At 39.9% G+C, this 14,814-nt stretch overlaps 2 protein-coding genes across 5 annotated transcripts in view; one reads left to right on the forward strand and one right to left on the reverse strand.

Moving 5' to 3' along the window:
• The window catches only part of KCTD16 (potassium channel tetramerization domain containing 16), a 283,301-nt gene extending 282,582 nt beyond the window's left edge, over window positions 1–719 (reverse strand). For both annotated transcript variants that reach the window (XM_061616972.1, XM_061616970.1), the window contains exon 1: window positions 502–719. The gene's annotated coding sequence lies outside the window, so the exon portion shown is untranslated. The remainder of the gene's footprint in view (window positions 1–501) is intronic.
• On the forward strand, window positions 680–11,681 carry YIPF5 (Yip1 domain family member 5). Of its 3 annotated transcripts, none has more exons than XM_061616975.1 (6): window positions 680–771; window positions 2,288–2,404; window positions 4,340–4,512; window positions 5,188–5,333; window positions 7,490–7,671; window positions 9,973–11,681. In XM_061616975.1, exons 2-6 carry the CDS (start codon window positions 2,298–2,300, stop codon window positions 10,133–10,135), a joined length of 771 nt encoding a protein of 256 aa, XP_061472959.1. In that variant the 5' UTR covers window positions 680–771; window positions 2,288–2,297; the 3' UTR covers window positions 10,136–11,681. The 3 variants fall into 3 exon arrangements, with proteins under 3 accessions (XP_061472959.1, XP_061472957.1, XP_061472958.1); XM_061616973.1 differs by lacking the exon at window positions 680–771 and adding an exon at window positions 781–964; XM_061616974.1 differs by lacking the exon at window positions 680–771 and adding an exon at window positions 787–860.
• The last annotated feature ends 3,133 nt before the right edge of the window (window positions 11,682–14,814 follow it).

The following is a 14,814-nucleotide window of genomic DNA, read 5'->3' on the forward strand; positions in this document are numbered from 1 at the left end:
ATTTTGCTTTTAGGCGGGGGTCTGGAACACAACCCACCATATGAGTGGGGCTTTACTGTATTACTTGTGAAGCCTCTTCCATCTCTATACCTTCTTCATCATATCCTTAAAAGAGACCCACAACACTGGCAAGAAAACTACATACACACAAAATAACTAAAACGAAAGCACTGCATGTCACACGTAATGTCCAAAGCAGATGAGTGCACTCTGTTCTGAGAGCTATCTAAATTCAGGGAACTAAGTCAACATCCCAGCCGAATAAGAAATTTCCTAAATAATTTTCCCTTCTTGTAAATTATTTATGCACTGAAAAGGCAAAACAGGCCAGCACAAAAATGGCCACTGAAAACCTTATCACCTGACCCAGCAGTACTAGGCATAGCGGATGAAGGAACGAGTGAATAAGCAGGCAACAGCAACGCACTAAACTTCCCCCAAAAGTTGTTTTGGGAGCGCAGCTATCTTAAAGCTCAAAAACTAGACAGCAATCTTGCTAACCAATAGTTTTAAAGCGATGCCCTCCATTCTGAAGAGTTAAAACATAATTCCCCTATACCGATAAGCGTTTCTGTTAACCATCCTGCCCGCAAGACCCCTAAACCAAGCTTATTCAGTTTTACGCATGCGCAAGCTCCAATAGAAGCGCAGTCTCTGACGAGATGCCAGAGTCCTCACTGCGCAGGCTCTCGTCGCTTAGGTTGTGGCGTACGCAGTCTCGTCCGGCAAGCGTCGATCATAAAGACCGGGGGAAAGAGAGGCTCGTGTTAGGTAAGGTAGTGGTTTGCACTACGCATGCCCGTCCGTGCTTTGTTGACCCGGAAGCGGTTTTCCTTGGGCGGCTGACACGTAGTGTCTAAGTAAGCGAGATAACAAGGGGGAGTTTTTGAGCGAGGAGTGGTGGCTGCCAGCGGTACGCGCTGTAAAAGGGGTTTATTACCTGGCCGGGAAGGAAGCCCTGCAGGTGAGCTCAGGGGAAGCCCCAGCTTGTCACGTCCACCGCCCCCACCTTTCTTGGCAACGGTGGGCTTTGTAGGAAAGAGGGAGAGGAGAGGAAGGCTTGTGTTAGGGGACTGAGCTCCATTCAGCGCACTCTTCTTCTTCCTCTCGCTGCAGCTCTGTATCTTTCCGGTTCTGACATGATGTCAGATTCCGTCTGTTAAATATACCAGCGGCAAGCACTTTGTTAAGAGATGTGACCCACGATCAACCACCACCACCCTTTTCTCTGTTGTGTAATCTGCAGTGCTGATGTCTTTCCGACCAGGTTTATTCTTAAAGGCTTGTGGCTTCCAGACAGCTGCATTCTCACTTCTATAATGCCAGCGTTATAGAAAATGCCAAGTGCCATTTAAAATTGTTTTAGTGCAGGGAGATAGTGCATGTTGTTCAGAATTTTCTGTTATAACGTTGATCATTTTCATGTTGCTTTCTGGGGTTGACTTCCTCCTTGCTGATGAATAAATTGAAATAAAGGGGGTTACGTACTGGATAAAACTGCCCCATGTGGTGTATCCCTCCACCTCCGGGAAGAGGAAAAATGAAGGGATAGGCCCTGTTATGTTTCTCAGTGCACCTACTGAAAATCTAGACTGCTATCAGTGCCCTGTGACTTCTCATCATTGGTATCAAACTGGTATAAAGAGGCTTTTGTTGTTGTTGTTTTGCTTTAGAAAGTAGCAGTAGTGCAGTGTTAGAGCATGTACATTGCGTGTACAAGATCTGAAGTTCAGATTTAGTTTAAAGGTGTTTAAGTAGCAGGGTTGTTAAAGGTCTTTTTGCTTGATACTTCGAAAAGCCACTGCTTGTCAGAGTAAACTAGCCTTCTCCAACCTGCTGGCCAGCGTAGCTAATGGGAGTTGCAAACCAGCTGGGGGACACCAGGTTGGGCATGGCAGAAGGACATAATGCAGGCCTGCATTGTGTCCTAATGTTCCCCCTCTGTATAGGCCAGCATAAAGTGTTGTGTATCTAAGTTAAGTATCTATCCTTTTAGAAATTTAGAACTTCACTTAAAGCTACAGGCTTGTCATTTTTCAAGAGGCCCTATATGTGTCACTGTTATTTTTCATTTGGTGATAGATATTGTAAGCTTTTGTCACTTAACGGTTTTCTTTTCTAATGGCATTTTTATCTCTGATTGATTATAAGAATGTGCTTTTGTAGTGGTAGGACTTTGTATTTTGCTTGAAGGAGCTTCAAATACACTGATTGCCTCTTAAATATGAAGGTAAAAGTTGCATTGTGTTGAACATTTGAACACACTGAAATATAATTTATTTTACAGACAGATTGCAATGTCTGGATTTGACAACTTCAATACAGATTTCTATCAAACAAGTTACAGCATTGATGATCAAGCCCAGTCCTATGGAGGAGATTATGGAGGAGGAACATACAGCAAGTAAATTGGGTTTCTTTTATTCTTACAGCATTCAGAATAATACAAAATAAAAAAGGTAGAGTCCTTAAATTAAGTATAGGTCACTAAATCAAACTGCATTGTGGTAAACTACTGCTCATTATTTACATTTTACTCCAAAGTTCAATGCATTTTATACTGCATTAAGTAATTCATATGTGCAAACTGTTGTACTGTACTAATACGTAACACAGTTGCCAAAAACTGTAGTCATTGCTAACTTTATAACTTTATAAATAAGCACACAAGTATTACTAGGCTCCAAAACATTTTACTAGCCTTCTAAAAGGGTATTTATTATTATTATTATTATTATTATTATTCTCCTTCTCAAGGCAATGTACAAAATGCAATAAATACAGCTAAAGCACAGTTTAAAACAACACATAAAATAGCAGCAGATAAAAAAGTAATGCCAAGTAGATGCTCATGGCAGCAACCTATTCATCCAGCTGAGAAGGCTAATAAACACAAAAATTTCTTCAGTTATTTCTGGAAAGTGCAGGTAGTGGGTACCTGCCATATCTTGACAGCAATGCTGTCCACAGAACGGGCAGCTACACTAAAAGCCTTGAATTACTGTGGAGTAGGCTTATGCGATCTTTGGAACTTGAAGGAGAAGCTTTCCTGCAGACTATGTTGACCCTACTGGGTATATAAAGGAGAAGGTGATCTCTCAAGTAACCTGGCTCTGAGCTGTATTGGGCCTTATGTGTTAGGACCAATACTTTGAACTTAGCCGGGTAGCAGATTGACCAGTGCAAATCCTACAAGTGTTATAAGCTGACAGTAGTTTGCCACCATGTGATGCATCCTCCAGACCAACCTCAAAAGAAGCCTTCTCTTCATCTACCATTGAAATGGCAGTTTCAATGGCTACTACATGAGCGACTAGTTCTTTTTAGTGGGTTGGTAAAAAAAAAAAAAGCCTACTATCAGAGGAAGGGGCTTTCCTTTCTTTGTGACTAGCACAGAAACTAAGCACATAGGGGATGGTGCAATCCTGCCTTCTTTCACCAGCTTCCATTCAGCTGTATGGAATTTCTTGTTGCTTGTGGCTACCAGGCAACTTGTGCGAATATAAGGCTGGCTTATGCGGTTTAAAGAAGAACAGTATGTAAAAAAAATGCACTGCTTAGAATGTCTTCTTAGAACCCAATCTTGGAGAGGCTCAGCATTTTTCTAGGGCATGATGCTTTTCTTTCACCTCTTAAGCAAAGGCTGTCTGTGAGGAAACTTAAATTAAGAAAAAGTATGGTTAATGATACCTTCATTTCCAGAAATCCAGTTGTACTAGATATGTCATAATGGGTACCTGGTCATTATAAATGTCACAAATGTTGAAGCAAATATCTCCATCATTCAACTGTTTAGAAGATGGGAGAGTAAGGTGGCTTGGTTAGGTCTTCTTCTAAAGATATGGTGGACTATGTTAAGGATTTTGTTACCAAGTCTTAACAACAATTTTGGTAATAAATTGTTTTGAGTATACAGTTGGATTAGTCTGGAAGTGATCATTGCAGAGGCTGGAGGCAGGGAGAGAAATTGTCTAGTATTTTTGACACTGGAAAGCACTGTACTTACGATGACTTAAATGAAATAGTTTTAATAGGGCTGATTATATAAAATAGTTGTGATGCATTCCAAACCATTGAATTTCAAATTAACAGTAGCAGAGTTCTTTCTGCGTCTGTATTCCTTGTAGGAATATATTTATGTAACTTTCTTCCAGTGACTACATTCCAAGAATCCATGTATGCAGTTTTGTATTTGTCAGATATTGTATAGTGAACACTCATATGGAAGTGTCTCTAGTGGATACACGGGTTTAGGAAGCATTACAGTTTCTAAAAATACTGTGTTGTAAACAAACATGCTTCATTCATCTGATAAGTTTAAAACAAATGCTTTCCACAGACAATATGGTGGCTACGACTATTCTCAGCAAGGTGGATATGTCCCTCCAGAGATGATGCAGCAACAGCAACCTTACACTGGTCAGATTTTTCAGCCAACACCAACATATACTCCATCTTCACCACAGTCTTTCTATGGAAGCAATTTTGAAGATGAGCCACCCTTACTAGAAGGTTCGGTTTTTATTTATTGCAAATCTCCGTATGTCCCTACCATATTTGAGACAAGCTGTAAAGCAGCAGTGACAGCTGATTTTCAAAATTATATGTGTATTTTTATCATGGGAAGAACAGCTGCTGTTGAGTTTTGTTATCAGTTTCTGTAGTCCTTTCAGTTTCATTCCATTTACTTAACTAGTCTCTTACAAAATGTTCTTGAAGGTATTAAATAGAAAATAATTAAATAATTTGAAAATATATTTTAAAAACACAACAGCGCTATGCAATAATTCTGTGTTATATGTTCATATTTTCTGAATAAATTTTCTTCATAATTCATATTTCTTGTTACAGCATGTCTAATAACTCTTACCTCATGAATCTTGTGGCTCATTCTGCGAATCAACCAACATATTACAAATCTGTTAATTTTTTGCCTTCTTTCAGTATATAACTTGTAAGCTTTGTCATTTCTGCACATTTTCAGTGTTCATTCTACCATGATATTCAAGCCTTTTCCCAGTGTTTTGCAAAGCACAGTTTTGCAGCTATAGTCATGTATGAGATGGGGCTTTTGTCTTGATCCACTACAGGCCTTTCAAGTTTATGCAGCGGTTCCTAACTGCTTAAAATTATATTCTTCCAATGATGACAAATCATTAAAATACTGTTCTTCATTTTATAATGCAGAACTAGGAATCAACTTCGACCACATCTGGCAGAAGACTCTGACAGTGCTGCACCCATTAAAAGCAGCAGATGGCAGCATAATGAATGAAACTGATATGGCAGGGCCCATGGTCTTCTGCCTAGCCTTTGGTGCCACATTATTGCTGGTAAGATGTCAAGTAGTATGTACAGTATATTTGTGCATGTGTTTCCATTAGTCTAAAAGATGTTAGATGAAAACAAAGTTGGAAATGAAGTGTTTCTAGTGGGTAAGGCTGCTTAATGTATAAGTGCATAACAAGGCTGTTAAATATGCAAAAGAAATCACAAAAATAATTATGGGCATGCATACTTTAAAAATGTGTTTGGTGTGTTATTCTGCAATCCTGTACACATACTTGGGAGTAAGCCCAACTGAATAGAGTAGGGCTTACTTCTGAGTAAATACACATAGGACTGTGTACGTATTAATGCTTGTTACACTTGTATGGGCCAGGGAAAAATACTTATTACTAATGCCAAATCATATAACTGGAACTTTAACTAAGGAAAAGCCATCTATACATCAAGCTACGTAATCAAGACCTTGATGTCATAACCAGTGGGATGTGTCGGACTACTCTCATACTCAGATTAGACCCCTGCAAATCACTAACACAAGTCCATTAATTTTAGTGGGTATGACTTGGTTGGATACACATGAATAGCTTTGCAAAGGTAATGTGCGTACGTTTGTGAATGTGAAATATTTTGTTAGGACCCAACTGGCCAAATTTCAGAGCTAATTATACAGTTCTTTGGATCCAGACCATATAAGAGTTTAGTCCCTCTTGGGAGCAAGCATTTATTTTAATTTAAAAAGCATCACCCTGATGTAGATAGCCTTTTTATTCATTAAATTATATATTAATTAAATTATTTCAATACTTCTGCTCAAAGATTTCACAGAAGTGATTAACTCTCAAAGGCCAACTGAAACCAAGTTTTTCACGCCTTCAGAAAGTCAGCAGGGAGAACAAACCTCTCTTGGAAGAGAATTCAACAGTTGTGGGGGCTGTTACAGAAGCGGCCCTGCTCCTAGTGGAGGCTTATCATCAGCTGGGTTCATGTAAACTACTGTACATAGAAAAGCCTTTTTATTAACTTACATAAGCAATACCCCCCCCAAACACACACATTTAAATGCTCTGATGATGTGTAGAGCAGTGCTTTCTGTTTGGAAAGGTCTGTATAAGCTGCCTTGGCTCCCTGTGTTCCGTTCACTATTTGTAGTATGTCTATTGGGTTATTATTTATTTGGTGCCTCAGGCACCACCCATCCCAAAATATAGGGCCATATTCACCTTATTAATTGCTCTAACAGAATACAATGCAAGGATTCCTGCTAGCGCATCGGGGCTCTCACCCTCCTTTTGTACCCCTGTGCCCTCCCCAGTTCTGTTCTGGAGAGTCAGGAGAACCCCCAGAACAGTATGTGGGGGGAGAAGAAGGGAGGTGGTTCTGTCAGGTAAGCAGAAATGCTTGCACTGATGGAACAATCTTCTGCCCATATACTCCTTTCTCTCACTGTCTTCCGCCTTCATTTTTTTAAATAGTTTTCAAAAATTGTTATAAAACTATAGTAATGAATAAAAATACAAAACAGTAAAGAAAATGATTCTGCCTCTAATTCTTGCTTTCAGAAATATCTACTGTTACTGTTTTTAAAGCCAACTTTAAGCATAATTTTGGGGATTGCCTTTATATATGTATCTTTTGCAATACAATTTGTAATGCAGTCGAGGAAAATTAGGTTGCCATATGCCTCAAGATCCCAAAATAGTCTCGCTTGGATACTTAAAGAATGTAATCCTGGAAACAGATTTAGAAGTAGCAATAAAATTATTTACAACAGCAAAAATAATCATAACCAAAAACTTGGAAAAAAGTATTGCACCCTCTTTTATAGAATAGAATGAGAAAATATGGTCTATTGTGGTAATGATTAAATTAATATTATAAGGAATTAGAAGTTAATCACCCAGTCACTGAAAAATGGATTTTATTTTTTGATGTTTCAGAACAGCAAGTAAAGATAATATACAACTGTATGCTGCTGTTAATTTATTATAAATGTATACCAGTTTATATATTATTGTAATGTATAAGACATAAATATAAGCAATGTCATGCAAAAAAGTAACTTTTCCCCCTTCTTTGATTATATTTATTCTACTTAGTGTTTTATTCTTCCTTTCTTGTAGATCAGAGTATGGGGGTATAATATAACATACAAAACTCCAAATAAAGTTCAGAACATATTATTTTATGTTCTCTTTTCTAGGCTGGGAAAATTCAATTTGGCTATGTGTATGGGATTAGTGCAATTGGATGCCTAGGAATGTTCTGTCTCCTGAACTTAATGAGCATGACGGGTGTTTCGTTTGGCTGTGTTGCCAGTGTGCTAGGATACTGCCTCCTTCCTATGATCATACTTTCCAGCTTTGCAGTTGTATTTTCTCTACAGTAAGTATGACTGTGAAATATTGTGGGCATACTATTATACCTGCAGATTGCATCTAATGTACATGAAATGGTATTTCACCTGTAACTTATAGTGATGAGGGAAAAAACAGAACTATGTAAGATGAAAGGCAGCTTGTATTAACTTAGGGATGTGCATTCACTTCAGAGGCAAGGATCTGTGTACCTCAGATCTTTGGACCAACTCAGGTCCAAGGTGAAATGGGCTGGCTTTGGAGCCTTGAGAAGGCTTCTGAGATTTTGTTTGCTATATTTTTGTGAAGGGGGGGGAAGCTCTACATGAATAGAAAATACCAGGCAGAGGAGGAGTGTAGTTCTGTGACTGACAGCTCTAGCTTCCAATCAAGGGATTTAGTTTTCTTCCTTTTACTTCTGGTCACAGTGCCTTTATATTATTTATTTAGTCTGCCATCCTAGCTCCTGACCATCATATGATGGCAGCAGGTGCTGCACAGAATCTAGTGGATCCTGAGCTGGCCCAGTCCTGCCCCTTTTCAGTGATTTCCTCTGGCTACTGCCAGCAGGGAAGCTACCAGTGGTTGTTTCCACCTTTCTCGGCACTGCTCACCAGTGGGGCTTCCCTACGGATGGCAGAGGTTCCCCCACTGGCTGAGTCTGTTGGAGTCTGACTGGAGGTACACCTCTGCCTTGCCTAAACCCCCTCTGGTATGACAGATCGGAGGTTTGGATTGCTCTTGCTGGTTAAATGTGTATACTGCAAAGAGTTGTTTACAAGCTACATATTAAACATATAATAATAAATTAAAAACCACAAAGCGCTACAAAAATCCCAAAACAATATTTCAAATCATTACTTAAAGTCAAGAACCCCGACACTTAAGTCCAGCATAATATTTCCAACATTGGGTGAGAATTGGAGAGTTCTTCAGGTAGGATTAAATTAGTTGCTAAAGGCAGCAGTAAAGTTCTACCTCTTTAAAACCCATTTAAAATCTGCAAGGGCTGGGGCTTGCTGATATCCTGTGGAATTGAATTCTACAATTGTGGGGCCACTGCTAAGAATACCCTTGTCTGTTTGCTTGCTGCTCTTAGCTTCCTTTTGTAGGTAGGCACTTCTTTAGGTCTTCAGTATCCCTTTCTTTTGGAAGGAATGTAGAAAGACTGGTGCAAACTGAGCAGAAAGGAAAATAATTGATAATATCTGATACTGTGTGACCAGTCTTCACTTTCCTCCTCTCTGTGTACTGGGGCTGCTAATTTCAGTAGTAACTTCAATTTTGCTCTATAAATCTACAGAATAGAAAGGGAGGTAACTTTCAGCTGGCAGAAGTTTTTAGATGACCATTGCGTACTCTTCTACCAAAAGAAGCTCATGTTCCCATTGAAAAGTATTGCCTTACCTGTCTTGTGCATCTCATTCTCTGACACAAGTACTCCTTTTTACAACAAACCCTCGGGGACAACTAAGAGATAGACCTGCCCTACTATCCTGTAACATTCTGGAAGAGTAACAGAGAGTGATTGGGAACAAGTAAATCAATTTCTGCAGCATGTTTAAAAAGAAAAAAACAAGCCTGTTTCTCAGTACTTGACTATGTTGTTCATGTTATCTAGACACAGTTACATAAAAGTAAATGGCTTGTAATTTTGCGTATTTCCTGCTATATATATATTGGTAAGCTTTAAAAAAAACAGTTGAGGCAAACATCCACAGTGAAATTATAAGTCTGCATATAAAGAGGTTTCCAAAAGGTCAGATTCGGGCACTATCTTGTGGTCCCTGGGAGGGCTAGTTTAAAAGCTCTCCTGCCCTCATGATATGCCCATGGATTGGCTGGCATACTTACTTTCCTTTCCAATGGTGTCAATGGGAAGGAAAATATTTTGGGGGCCGGGGGGGGGGAGGAATGCCCACACACATTTTCCATCCTGCCAGCACTAGTCCAGCAGGTTTTTGGATTTGGCAGTTCATCTGCCACAACCAACCATTCTCCTGAGCAAGTAGGATTTTTTATTGAATATATTGACAGGTATGTTGGCCAGAGAACTAGTCTTTCTATTTGCATAAAGGCTATATGTTTAAATTGCATACAAAGGCTGTCTCTAGCTTTGTAGATGCCATTGAACCTTTTGCCTTCAGTTATGTATGACAAATATGCTTGAGTGTGTTTCTGGCTACATTGTTGCTCCTTTCCCAAAATGCGCGGTACAGAACATAGCAATGAGAAAACCTTTGAAGAATGCATAGGACTCTTTTGACACGATGTGCACACAGTTATATCATGTTACCCAACATTGTGTTCAAATCATTTTGTTTTTCAGGGGTATGATGGGAGTTATTCTTGCTGCTGGAATTATTGGATGGTGTAGCTTTTCAGCTTCCAAAATCTTCATTTCAGCCTTGGCAATGGAAGGACAACAACTTCTAGTAGCATATCCCTGTGCTTTATTATATGGAGTCTTTGCCCTCATCTCTGTGTTTTGAGCTGACTTATCTTTGTTATTGGACTTAAATGGGGCAAAGTGAAAGCCTTCACTTGCGACACTTAAACTGGGACCAGAAACCAGCTCTTGGTCACTATCATGCAAGGTTAATGCTTGAATTATTGTCTGGAGCAAAAAAAAACAAATGTGTCTTTTGTGTTCCTTTTTCTAGGACTCTTGAGTACAGTTTTGAATCGACCTGTAATGTCACTAGCTTTAATACAGGTTCATGATTATACTGTTTAAAATGTAAAGTTTCTTTCCCAGTCCTATAGCCTCTGGCAAAATATTGTTTTGAAAACTTTTGTAGTTCAGAAGCTTTTATAGATAAGAGGAAATGGAACCATGAACTTTACAATTGCTTTCCCATGGCAGCATGCAACTACAATCCTAAACAAAGGATATACAGTCCCCTTTTTTCTACCAGTTTAGCAAAGTAGAAAACTCCTATGTCAATAAAATCTAATCTTGAAGCAAACCAGAGTGAGTCCTACATATAACTTTTCAAGAGTTTACAGCACCCACTTAGGTAACTTTTTTTGTTTACAGTAAATGATCCAAAAGGCTTTCCAGGTTCAAAGCTATTGTTTAAATATTTTCATTTGTATGTATTTTGTAAATAGTTCTGTCATTGTATATACCTGAGAAGATACCTGTTTTCATACTAAAATCAAGAGCAGACTTTCAGCAGTTCATAGAAAACAACTTCTTTCAGAAAACCACTCTGACAAATGTCATACACCAGTTAAATTTCCTCAGAATGCTCTTTGAAAATGCCTAAACTTGACTTTTAATAACACATCTTCCTGTAATGTTGTCCAACCTTGAATAACCAAAATACACATTTATTCAAACAAAAGAGGATTTGTCCCCATTGAGCAAATATCACATCTCAGTCATATAGTGCTTGCATCCAATGGGCTTTTATCCAAAGCTGCCCTGTGTGAGCAGAACAGATATCTGCTTGCGCTATAAGACTTAAGCTTCCTCTCCCCAATCCCCCCAGCAGCTTTCTGTATGGAGTCAAAATCTACTCCAGAGGTTTGGAGGATTCTCTGGAGCAGATTTTGAGGGCATGTGGGGGACTGCAGGGGGGAGGAATAGAAGGTGAAGTCTGCATAGTAAATATTGGATTCTGGCCAATGTCATTTTGTAAATACAGAGCTTCATAGCTGTAAATTGTTCCATAAATTATATTATTACTAAGTGTTGGAATCCTGTCCAGAATAACAAATATTTAAGTTACGCGCCACATGAAAAACTTGCATGGAACTGGTACAGTAATAATGTTTTGTCCCTTGTTGGGAAATGAGGTGGTTCACAGTACTTCCTGAGATTTTCTTTTGTCATAGTGATATACATTTTGAGTATCCCATTGCACAAGGTAGTTGAACCAGTGTAACTTAACAAATCAGTCGTCTTGTCAGCAAATATCCAACTATACACTTGTATTTATTTCTTGCTCTGCCACTGCACATTCTCCATATGATGTTTTCACGTAGCCTGGATTTGTTGGCTAAATACTTTTAATAAATGTCTTACAAGAAGTTCAGGTAATTTTGCACATTCAAATCTTCAATATTTGCACATTAAATTCTGTGCTTTAGCAATTTTTGTCGAGAATATATTTGTCTTTCAGCAATACTATTTTAGCAGAGTACTATTTGGGGGAGGGGCTACAGCTCAGTGGTAGAGCATCTGCCTCACATGCTTAAGGTCTCAGGTTCAGTCCCCAGGTAGGGCTGGGAGAGAACCCTGCTAGAAGTCCCGGAGAGCTGCTGCCAGTCAGTGTGGACAGTACTGAGCCAGATGGACCAATGGTCTGACTCAGTATGAGGCAGCTTCGTATGTTACGCATGGCACAGCTTTTACAGATGATGTCCTTGGCAGGGCAGCAAGCCTCATTCATTCCTGTTCTCTCCTGGTTGAAGAATAATTTATTTGAACAGAATATGGATTGCTGGTTCAATAGATACAAGGTACAGATGGATTTGCAAGGTCTTTCACTGGTCTTAAACCCATGGTTTAAAATTTGTAGCTATAATGCCCCAATCCTTTATTCTTTTGCATTCCAGTTTTTTCAACTGGCTGTTTTGTTGAATTTTATCCACAACATAGTTCTTCAATGAATGGCATCTCTCCCTGTTTGGAAATATTTTCTACTTATAACTTAGATGTTGGTTACTTAATTTCACGTAATGTTTCTACCCTACCATTCTACTGAATGATATCCAATGCAGTTTATTTCATTAGAAGATTTTTAAAAAATGAAAAAGGCCTTGCAAATAGAACCTGCAGAATATTATCATGAACTACCCATAATGAAGCCCCTTCAAAAACTTAAAATACACAGAGAGCCCTCCAGATATTGTGGAATTTTGGCTTCCCTCAGCATGGCTAGTGGGCGGGGATGATGAGAGTTGTAGTTCAATGACATCTAGTGGGCACCACATTGCTTACTCCTGATTTAGAGGATAGTTTAGATGTGCTGCACCGGATCTTCTAAGTGGAACTTGTTGTGCCCCAGGACGCGGACTCCTTCCTGCTCCTTCCTGCCTGAAACAGGTGACCCCAAAGATGCCTGCCTCAGGTTTGGCCAGTTACCTACTGCACCACAAGTCTCAGCAATCCCACCTCCTCCTTGGAAGTGGCAAATGGGTTGAATGCAGTTTAGACCTGTGTGTTCCTATGTTGTTAGCATTTAGAACCTTGTTTGGTAGCGTAGTAAAGACCAAGCATGCATGTGGAATTTTAAATAAAAATCTGTTATGATCACAGTATAAATTATAGATGTTACATTTGCTACATTCCTAAACCTTGCCTGCCTGCCTGTCTACCCACACTATCTAGCTCATAAACTTAGCCCTGTCTAACTCCTTCAACTTTCCCCCATCACTTCTTACCCACTTTAAACCTTTCACTCACTCTCCCTTGTGAACACTTCAGCCAATCACACTCAACATTCTATTAACCCTAATCTACCTGAACATAAGTTAACAGAAACGAGCATTGTGCTTTCGCCATGAACTCATCATGAGAAACATTGGACTCTTCATTTGTTTACTACATTTATATCCTGCATTTTCTCTGAGTATCTTGAGGCAGTATATACATGGTTTGCCCCTCCGTTTTCTCACAACAACCCTGTGAGGTAGGTTAGGCTGAGAGACAGTGACTGGCTTGAGGTCACCGAGTTAGCTTCATGGCTGAGTGGGGATTTGAACCCTGGTCTCCCAGATTGTAGTCTGATACTCAAACCGCATTCACACTTTAGATATGTTCTGAAATAAACTATTGTTTCAGTTTAATATGTGTACATTTTAAAAATGAGTTTCTAAAGCTTTAGGTTCAAATGGCAGCATTCTGAGTCTTCCAACATTCTAATTTTTCTATCCTGTTAATGTTAAGTCATTCTAAAAGCACTACAAAACCCATTCTGTCCTATTTCCCCTCACTGGAGTTGCAGTTCAGGGTAAGAGGATCCTTTCTGTGCAGTGGATACCAGGTTATATGTATTTGATCTGCATGAATACTCTGAATGGAGATGGGGATTCTAGTTGATGAAACATGTAGCTTTGGTCCTGTATTCCTGTAAATGGATGGTCATTTGGCCAGTTCTTAATACTGTAGCATTGATCAGCTAGGGATTGTTTAGTATAAGTACTCTAAGCTGCAATATATTAGTATAGCATTCCCTTGGGAGTATATACAGTAGGGCCCCACTCATATGGTGGATTATGTTCCAGACCCCTGCTGAAAAGCGGAACTCATTGAATAGAAAACCACTGTAAGAGTGGAACAAGCACCGTATGAGTGGGGCTTTAGTCTAATTGTGTCTAATTGAGATAGCCACATTAGCGAAGCGCTGTAAAGTGGGGCCCTGCTGTATCATGTATATATCATGTGAGTAGTTCTGGCACCAAATTGTTCCTAATTACATTATGGGTAACTCATCAAAACTTTGCAATTGACAAGCAGCCTTAGATCAAAGACGTGATGGCAGGGCCGGATTATCTATTAGGCTTAGTAGGCTGAAGGCCAGAGCTTGGAAAAGTTACTTTTTTGAACTACAACTCCCATCAGCCCCAGCCAGCATGGCCACTGGATTGGGCTGATGGGCGTTGTAGTTCAAAAAAGTAACTTTTCCAAGCTCTGGCTGAAGCCTAGGGGCCCGGAGCTCTTGGGGGCCTGTGGGGCACTGGCCCGAGGGCCCCTGGAGCTACAAGGGGCCCTCCTCAATCCGCAGAAGCATCCGTGGACTGCCATCCCCCTGCTATACCCCTGCTTTACCTACCTTTCAGTTGTTTTTTGTGGTGTGCAGATTTGCCATCAATAAAGATGGCAGCTGAGGTTTCCTTAAGGGGCTGAAGCCTCTGCCGCCATCTTGGCTGATGGCATGCATGCGTGTGCGCGCTGCTGCCATAAACAAAGATGGCGGCAGAGGCTTCAACTCCTTAGGGAAACCTCTGCCGCCATCTTGATTGATGGCAAACCTGCACACGCCGCAAAAAGCAACAGAAAGGTAGGTGAAGCGTGGGGTTAGGCCCCCCAAACACCAATCAGCCTAGGGGCCCTCCTCAGCTTAATCCGGCCCTGAGTGATGGATCACAACACTTTCTGGGCACAACTCAGGAAGATCCACCTTCATATAAAGCAAGCTTTCTAATGCTGACAGTACTT

The sequence above is a fragment of the Rhineura floridana genome, chromosome 3, assembly GCF_030035675.1.
Source record: "Rhineura floridana isolate rRhiFlo1 chromosome 3, rRhiFlo1.hap2, whole genome shotgun sequence".
Classification (NCBI taxonomy): domain Eukaryota; kingdom Metazoa; phylum Chordata; class Lepidosauria; order Squamata; family Rhineuridae; genus Rhineura; species Rhineura floridana.

Coding starts and splice junctions, on each gene's coding strand:
- YIPF5 (XM_061616975.1), top strand. CDS start 2,298: ATGTCTGGATTTGACAACTTCAATACAGATTTCTATCAAACAAGTTAC. Junction 4,513..5,187: donor TGAGCCACCCTTACTAGAAG/GTTCGGTTTTTA, acceptor TTTATAATGCAG/AACTAGGAATCAACTTCGAC. Junction 5,334..7,489: donor TTGGTGCCACATTATTGCTG/GTAAGATGTCAA, acceptor TCTCTTTTCTAG/GCTGGGAAAATTCAATTTGG.